The sequence below is a fragment of the Spermophilus citellus genome, assembly GCF_964194105.1.
Source record: "Spermophilus citellus genome assembly, chromosome: 8".
Lineage (NCBI taxonomy): Eukaryota > Metazoa > Chordata > Mammalia > Rodentia > Sciuridae > Spermophilus > Spermophilus citellus.
Window position 1 is genome coordinate 152799581 of NC_138189.1, and position 8326 is coordinate 152807906.

Here is an 8326-nt window from a genome sequence, read left to right on the forward strand (position 1 = left end):
ACATGCACACGTATACCTAGCCAGTGGAAAAGAAAATCGAGTTACTCACATTCATCCATTCTAGAGAGATTTCCAGGCTCACTGGGAGGGCCTGGCCTCTCCCTGAGGGGGAATAAAAGGGCTCCCTGACAGCCCGTCCCCAGTCACAATCAAGTGAGCAGAAGGCTCCTGCCCTCCTGTTGCACCGAGGGGACCCACCCTGGCCACATGGAGAGGATGCTTCTCTGTCTGATGGTCATCCTTCTGGGGACAGTGGCCCATAACTCAAGCTCCCAAGGGCAAGATCGTCGCCTCATGATTAGAATGCGTCACCTTATACACACAGTTGACCAGCTGAAAAAATATGTGAATAACTTGGTAAGAGCCCACGCACCCCGGCAGTGTGGAATGGCATTTGTAGGTTGTGTGCAAGCAGGCTTTCAACTTACAAGTGTAAATTGGAATTGATTTCTTTTTCTCTCTAGGAGCCTGAACTTCTGCCAGCTCCGCAAGATGTGAAGGTAAGACCTGTTGAATTTATTTCTGAAAATATATGTGATATGTTTTTAATCCTATAAGAAAGGCATTATGATGGTTATTTGGGAATACACTTAATTTCAATGCATCTGGGCATTTAATAATTGGCAAAATACTTATTTCTATTTTATTCAATAGTCATAGATTTACCAACAAACTGCTACATTATGTTTCTTATAAAACAAATGTCTATATTCAAGTATCTCTAAGAGTACTCTTAAGTAGTTTTGTAAGACAGAATGATAAAATGATAAAAGAAACAAGGAACAGGTAGCTACATTTCAGGGCCCTCGGGCATGGAGATTCTTCAGTCTTCTCTGTAGTCTTATTTAGGGAACACAGACACAATTCCTCCCAGAAGGAGAGGAATTCCCTTTTAAATAATAAACTAGAAATAAAGTAAAAAGATAGCAAGAATTAGATTACAGGGACCGTGTGGGGGACAGCGCTGCGGAAGCCCCAGCCCTCCCTTGAAGTATTGTTCGCACGTACCTTGACCCTCGGTAGGGTCTTTTGAAAGGACCATTTTCAACAACTTAGTCCATCTCTTCAGCCCTTCAAATCCAAGTCCCAGGGAGAAGCGGCCAGGCAGCTGTTCAAGAGCGGTGTCTACTGGTCTTTTCCCGGTAACCTCTTCAGTGTGGTCTGCTGGCTTGGCACCCTGAGGGCATAAATGCAATCTGGGAAACCTGACATTCATTGTCACCAACCTTTAATTGCATAAATTAGGATAACTATGAAAGTGCTACCAGTAATTAGGACACTACAAAGGGGCAGATTTACTAAGAGGCATTGCAAAGAAAACAGTTATGGTAAATGACTGTGTAAAACTTTAGAAAGTGAATGAGTCACAACTATTGCTTTTCTCTAAAATTCACTCTCCAGCTCGGAACCTAGCTACTCTCATATTTACTAGGTCCTTTTCTACTAAGTAGCATCTAAAATGAAAGTAGCATAATTAGGAATACTTCTTAATTCAAGGTGCCTAAGTATCAAAACATGTGTTTTTCAGCATCTTGTGCGCCTTGTTTGACTAGGGTTCCTGTTCTTCCCAGAGTTTCCTAGCTGCACTCTTCAACTTGCAACATAGGAAAATAGCCCATTTTCTAACTTAAACTCATCCAACGGGTAATTCCTTTATATGTTGTGTTAATGAATGATTTCTGAAGTGTAAGTTTTTCATAGCCACTTTCATTTTTTATCTTTCCATTATGATTATTAGTGCATATCCATTGTACACATTAGTGGATCAGGGTGATGTTTCCATACATGCACACACACCCACACCTTCTAGTCCCTCACCTTCCATTCCCTCCTTGTCCCTGCTCCACTGAAAGACATTTATATCTTACATCTAAAAGAGCGGGTTTTGTCTCAGCAATACCAGAGCTGTCTGATAATCTGATCAAGCTCTGCTTTCTATGATACAGGGGAGTCGTGTACACCTGAGATCTTTAAGTTCACTGGCTGAAAAGTTCAGGAAGGAAGAAGAGAGTTGAGGCCAAGTTTTTCAGGGCCAGCTCCAAAGCAGGGCCTGTAACAGAATTTAGAAGTTTACTGAAAATAGGGCTGTAAATGTGCATTTATGTAATAGTGCTCAGCAAGGATCTCTAACTGGCCCCTCCAGGTTTCTCGCCCCTCTCTCTCTCCTTCTTCCTTCAGTCGAATAACCAGGGGTCCTCCAGTCGTGGTGATTTTGCCCCCAAGGGACCTTTGACATTGTCCAGAGAAATTTGGGGTTGGAAGGACTGGGGCTGGCAGGGAGGGTGCCGCCGCCTCTGGTAGTTAGAGGACAGGACGCTGCTCAGTGGAGTGCATTAGACAGCTCTGACAGCCAGGAGTGGTCCAGGATGTCTGTGGTGCTGCTGTTGCAAACCCTGATACAAGCTCAGTTTGTGGGGGGGACAGAGGTGATCTTCTCAGGGAGCGAGGCTTCCTTTCACAAATGAGCATGGCTTTCTTTGCAAAAGAAGAAGAAGAAGAAACCTAATGAGTCTAAAAGTAGGCTCTGAGGAGGCAAATGCTTTCAAATATTCAATTGCAAAATAAAGTGAGCTTTTTTCCAAAAGCAGCTCCTGACTGCTTCCCGGCCTGAGAGGACTCTCTGACTCCCTTCATTCCCTCTAGTCTGCAAAACCAAGGTGGGACCGGAGCTCCTCATGCTCTCCAGTATCGATGGCCCAGGGAACAGAACCTTCCCCAGGACTTTGCTGTCACCAAGGCCCAGCAAAGGAGAGCGGCAGGGATGCCCCAAGAGGTGCTGTACAGGGACTTGGGCTGGCCCAGGACTCCTGAGGCCAGGGCACCGGAGGCTGCCTGGGTCTAGGTCCGTCTCCCTGCCTGCACACCTCTGGGCAGGTGGCAGGGCAGGTTCTCATTTCTGTTCCTTCCTGAGGCTGCTCTGGCGTGCTCCTGAGGTGAGGCCCAGCGGTTAGTTGTCTAGACCGCACTTTGCCAGGCACAGCTCTGCTCTTGCAGGACAGGACCACAAAGCAAACACAGTATCTGTCCACACAGGTGGACAGGGAGGGCTGGGAGACACAGCCCCATCAGCACCAGCCTTGGCACCCATGTGCCATCTTCTTCTAATGACAGAGGCTCTCAGAAAGCCTTTCTTAGGGTTAAAAGTTTTGTCCATGGGTCTTGATCATTCCTGGTGATCTTGTCACAGAGCACTGGTTCCTTAGGGCCCCTGTACTTCTTTGGAACCTAATTTGGTTTCAACATACAAATGAAAATGTTAACTCAGCAAAACAGGCCCCTGTGAGAAATGCTGGTTTCTCAGATCATCACGGATGAAGCAGTTAGTGTTTTCAGTTTCAGCTGGAAAATTTATCTCTTTAAATATGAATATTATTTTTTTTCCAGTAAGTTAAGCCGGTTGTGGTCAAAAAGAAGAGAAAAGAAAAAACTTCAACAAACATGAACATGTGGTTTTCAAGGAAAAAAAAGTGCTATAATTAACATTTATAAATAGTTTCTATTAAATAAGCATTTTGGCAAAATTGGAAAGGACACCACCTTGCCGGATGAAAGGCAACCCGGCCTGGTATGAGGAAACCAGATAAGCAGGTTCTCGGCTTGTGGCCACATATGCAAAGCGAAACTGGGGGTTTGTGACTTAGAGATGCGTGTTATTAATCAACATCCATGTGGGGTGCACACATGGGCTGGAAAATGCAAAGCAGGCTCGGGCTGCTTCCAGCTGACTGCCCTGAGCAGATGCAGGGAATGCTGTCCTGCACTGCCCACTCCTCTTTCTGGAGGTTTCTTGATAGAAGGCCACATCTTGGTCTTGATAGATAGAAGACCAAGATGTGGCATTTGGGGGGAAACAGCATTGCATGCACGGGCTAAAGGAAAACAGGTAGCCTGGACAGAAGGGACCCAGGTACAGGCCCTTCCTAGGTCAGCATCCGTGTGCTTTGGGGAGTGGACTTAAGAGCTGCTCTCCCAAGGAGTTCCATTCCCTTTCTGGTTTGGTTGTTAAGATTCTGGCTTCTTCTCTAGTCATTTTGCCAAGGCGAGTCCTTGCTCTATAGTGGGAGACACTACTTTTATCTCCTTCCTTCCTTCCTGTGGTGCTAGTGATGGACCCTGGGCCTCTACTGCTAGGCAAGTGCTCCGCCACTGAGCTATGTCCTTAGCCCTATTCTGTCTTCTAAGGAATGGTCCTGCTCCCATCGGTTGGGCAGATCTCAAATACTGTTCTCGGCTGTGTGATTGGTTTGTTGGTTTGGAATCCTACCCTAACTTACCCGAGGATGTGAACAGGATTTTAGAAAAGCCATGCATAGCCTTGGGAAGGACAGGAATCTTCGAATATGTCCTCAGAGATAGGAACCCACTTCCCTTCCCAAGTGTGAGCTTTCACTCAGTCACTCACCTGTGGGCTGCACAATCAGTGCTAAGTGCATCTCCTATCAGCAAGACCTGGGGCCATCGCTGCACAGGGTGGAAAGCTGCTTACAGCCCACCACTGAGAGGTGCTCGGTGGATCTCCCAGAGTGACAGCTGGCAAACCAGACTGCAGTGTAATTTACCAAAGCCACAGAGCAACTTGGAGCCTCATAATGGAGCAGCCGTGCTTTTAAACCAAACGAGCTCTCCCTGGCCGCCTGCCTCCCACCAGCCCTCCTACCAGCCAGACCTCAATACGTACCTCAGTGTGGCACTAAGAATAAAGAGCCATGGAAAAGGGAGGCTCTCCTCTCCTGTCTCAGCAAGGCAGAACCCGTTCCTTCTTCCCAGCACAAGGGGAAATTTACACCCAGGCACCTCTGTCTTCTCTGGCCAACGATTCAGAGGTGGTGCGCTCAGCCCTTCCTGCTCTGTTGAGATAAGTGTGACCCTACGCACGCTGGTACAGGTGGAAGGAGAGGCCGGGAGAGTCACTCTCAGCATTGTGATGACTTCCCTAACGTCTGTGCAAACTGGTGCAAATTGGTTCTCTTTCAGGGACGCTGTGAGCAGTCAGCTTTGCTGTGCTTTCAGAAGTTTGCTGGCCAACTCAAGCCACCAAACACAGGAGACAACGGAACGAGGATCAATATATTCATCAAAAACCTGAAGAGGAGAGTACCTTCTACAAATGCAAGCAGAAAGCAGGAACTCATTCCAGTAAGACCATCACTTGTCACCTATCCCATTTGTATTTGTTAACTACAATGCAATATGTCTGTTATGGTACACACACACACACACACACACACACACTCTCACAGCTGGAACCTCTAGGGCTCTAGTGACACCTTGTCATATGTGGTACATTTTGAGAAGTAGCTTGCTTCTTTCAAGACCTCAAAAGTGCCCAGAAATCCAGTTAGAATTTGCTGCTAATCTCTAGTAGCTGGACTATGTTCATGTAGCTTCCTGAGGCGAGTCCTTAGGAAGAGCATCCGACTGTGACTTAGACACTAAGAAGAATTTTCCTCCTGTTATATATGGCCACATATAGCTTGTACTCTTGTTCATGGGAGCTGGATCCTGGCTTTCTGACAAGAAAAGGGACAGCCTGCAGGAGATCAAGATCATCTTAAACTTTGCTCTTCTCTCTTAAAGAACATTTTTGTCCTGAACAGTAACAGAGTCAGTATTGAACTTAAAAAGATGTACTCTGTTGCTTGGCTGGGGAATTTCCACATCCCTGGTTTTTCAGATACCCAAGTCTTTCTTGTGTATATCTTCTTATGCCAACTCATGGGCAACGGTAATACTCAAGAACATGAGTAACTAGCATTCATCTCAACCAGTGGAAACCACATAAAATAAGTTACTCTAAAATTTTGTTATTAAGTCTCCCTCCTCCAAGAAATTCCCCACGTGTTTCAAGTGAAATCTTAATGACACTATCAAAATGATTCTTATTTCCTTTGACTGCTTGGCCAGGTTGCCATGTGAAAATAGCCCTTTAAAACCTTCCTCAGAATGAAAGGAGCTGGGCGTGGCTTTAAAACCCAACACCTCAGCACTGAACTTGGAACTATCCAGTTAAGCACCTTCATTTTACAGAGGAAGAGAGTGAGACCTACTCAAGAAGTTAAGAGACTCACCAGGTGCCACAAATAGTTGTCAGAATGACTTACTCATGTCTCTCAGCCAGATGTTGTCACTGCATGAAACTGGCACCCAGGGGCTTAAATACCACGCTACACCTGGAAGAAGAATAGAGAATGTAAATCCAGAGCTAGGAAGGAAGGGAGGGAGGGAGGAGTGTGAGCAGGCAGTTCAATCTCCCAGCCATCAAATGCATGTTAAAACAAGGAAATCTTATTTTTTCCAATTAAATGAGAATTTGTTTATCATTTTTTCCCAATAATAAGAATACTGTAAGTGAAAAGACATGCAATTATTTTACAATGTATATCAAAAACCTTAAAAATTATTTGTCTTTAATTTAGTTATTCTACTTCTAGAAATTTATCAAATAAACTAAATATCCATGAAAAATGATTTACAGAGGTGGTTTTTGAAGTATTGCTTACCAAAGGGAAAAATTAGAAGCTACCTAGGTGTCCAAAAATGGTAATAATTTCATTCTTTGTTGGCATACAAAGTAACCATTATATTTAATACTTTTGAAGACTATGTAACACCTAGGAAATTCTTGTGATGTGTTAGGGGAAAAAAACAGATTATCAACCAGTGTAACATAAAAGCAAAGTAAAAACAAAAATCTTAAACAACACTGGGGGAGATATACCAGATATTGCAGGCTTTCCTAGGAACAGGATTATAAGTGATTTTTACCATTGTTACTTTCAGAACAATTCTATGTGCTTTCCCAGATTTTTTATTTTTGTTTTGTTTTTGTACCAGGAATTGAACCTGGGGGGAGCACTTAACTATTGAGCCACATCCCCAGCCGTTTTTAAAAATATTTTATCTAGAGACAGAGTCTTGCTGAGTTGCTTATGACCTTGCTGAGTTGCTGAGGCTGGCTTTGAACTCATGATCCTCCTTCCTCAGCCTCCTGACCAACTGGGATCACAGGCCTGTGCCGTCAAGCCTGGCTGGAAAATATAAATTTTAAATAAACACTTTATTCAGTAGGAAGGAGTTTTAAAGAAGAATGTTGCTTTTCCTTGATTTCTAGACATGCCCTTCATGTGACTCCTATGAGAAGAAACCACCTAAGGAATTTCTGGAAAGACTGAAGTCGCTTCTCCAAAAGGTATCTTCCTTAAGTCACCCTGCGGCTGTCCTTGGTCTGTGTCTAACCGAGTGCTTCTCAGGTCGAGTACTCACGGCACACTCTCTCCACAGATGGTCCACCAGCATCTTCCCTAGACACGAGGCAGAGGAAGGTTCCTGGAGACCTGACTTGGAGCTGGGCGCTACATGACACACTCTAACAGCAGTCGGACTCACTTCTTGGTACTCTGAGAGCAGAAGTGCAGTCCGTTAGTGTGGGAAAAGACCTCAGTAAGTGTGCAAAGCTACAATCTTTCCCCAAATTAGTATGCCACACTTCAGGGCCAGGAGCATGACTTCCCAGGTCATGGGTTTCTATGGCTTCTGCATTTTTACTTTATCTCACTGCCCAACTGTGACATTCCTTGGCTGATGGAGAAGGCTAAAATTGTTAACCAAAAATACTCCTCAAGAATTTATTGATCTTCCGTTAACTTTAGTGTTAATTACCACAAGAATGGGTTCTGTCATGACCATACCTTAAAAGTGCATGCCTTCATTCAAGCTGAACATAGAGAAGCACAGGATCAAAATGAAAAGTTGAAATCTGTATTCTTCTAAGGAAATGTAAACTGAATGTTTAAAAATGCATATCTGAAGATGTTTTACGTTTTATTTCAAAGTGCCTAACAAATAAATATGTAACTTATTTATGTATCAGGGGACAGATTTACCAGATGGGGACCAAAAAAATCCTGCTTTTTTATATTTTTGTCAAAAATATTTAAATTCTATAGTTATGAATGTATTTATGGAATATACGTGGCCTTTGAGGTGTGCAAACATGTCAAGTGAACTCTGCCGAGGGACAGGCACTGGTGGCCTCCTGGGATGGAGGGTTGAGGCCGTGTCCTGGCTCTCAGACGGTGCGGTCATACTACAGGGGACCCAGTGACTCCAGAGGTCTCCTTCCTCCATCTTTGCTTTCTTCGTTTTAAAATGAAACTTCTGTGATGAGTATACTCCAGAACAGGTTTCTCGTGTTAGAGACTCTGTGTTCACTTTGGAAAAGACAAATTCAGTCACTGACACAAACTCAAAGCTAGGAGACAAAGTGGCCGGGAGGCCTGTCTCAGGCTTTCCAGTAAACTTTCCAATCTTTTGGTCAAGAGTTGTA

General features: G+C 44.3%; 1 protein-coding gene across 1 annotated transcript; it reads left to right on the forward strand.

Moving 5' to 3' along the window:
• Positions 1-204: 204 nt before the first annotated feature.
• IL21 (interleukin 21) lies at positions 205-7305 on the forward strand (the record flags this gene model as incomplete). Its single annotated transcript, XM_081304713.1, has 5 exons — positions 205-357; positions 465-500; positions 4975-5136; positions 7112-7189; positions 7282-7305. The coding sequence occupies exons 1-5, from the start codon at positions 208-210 to the stop codon at positions 7303-7305; spliced, it is 450 nt and encodes a 149-aa protein (XP_081160839.1). The 5' UTR covers positions 205-207.
• Between the last annotated feature and the right edge of the window lie 1021 nt (positions 7306-8326).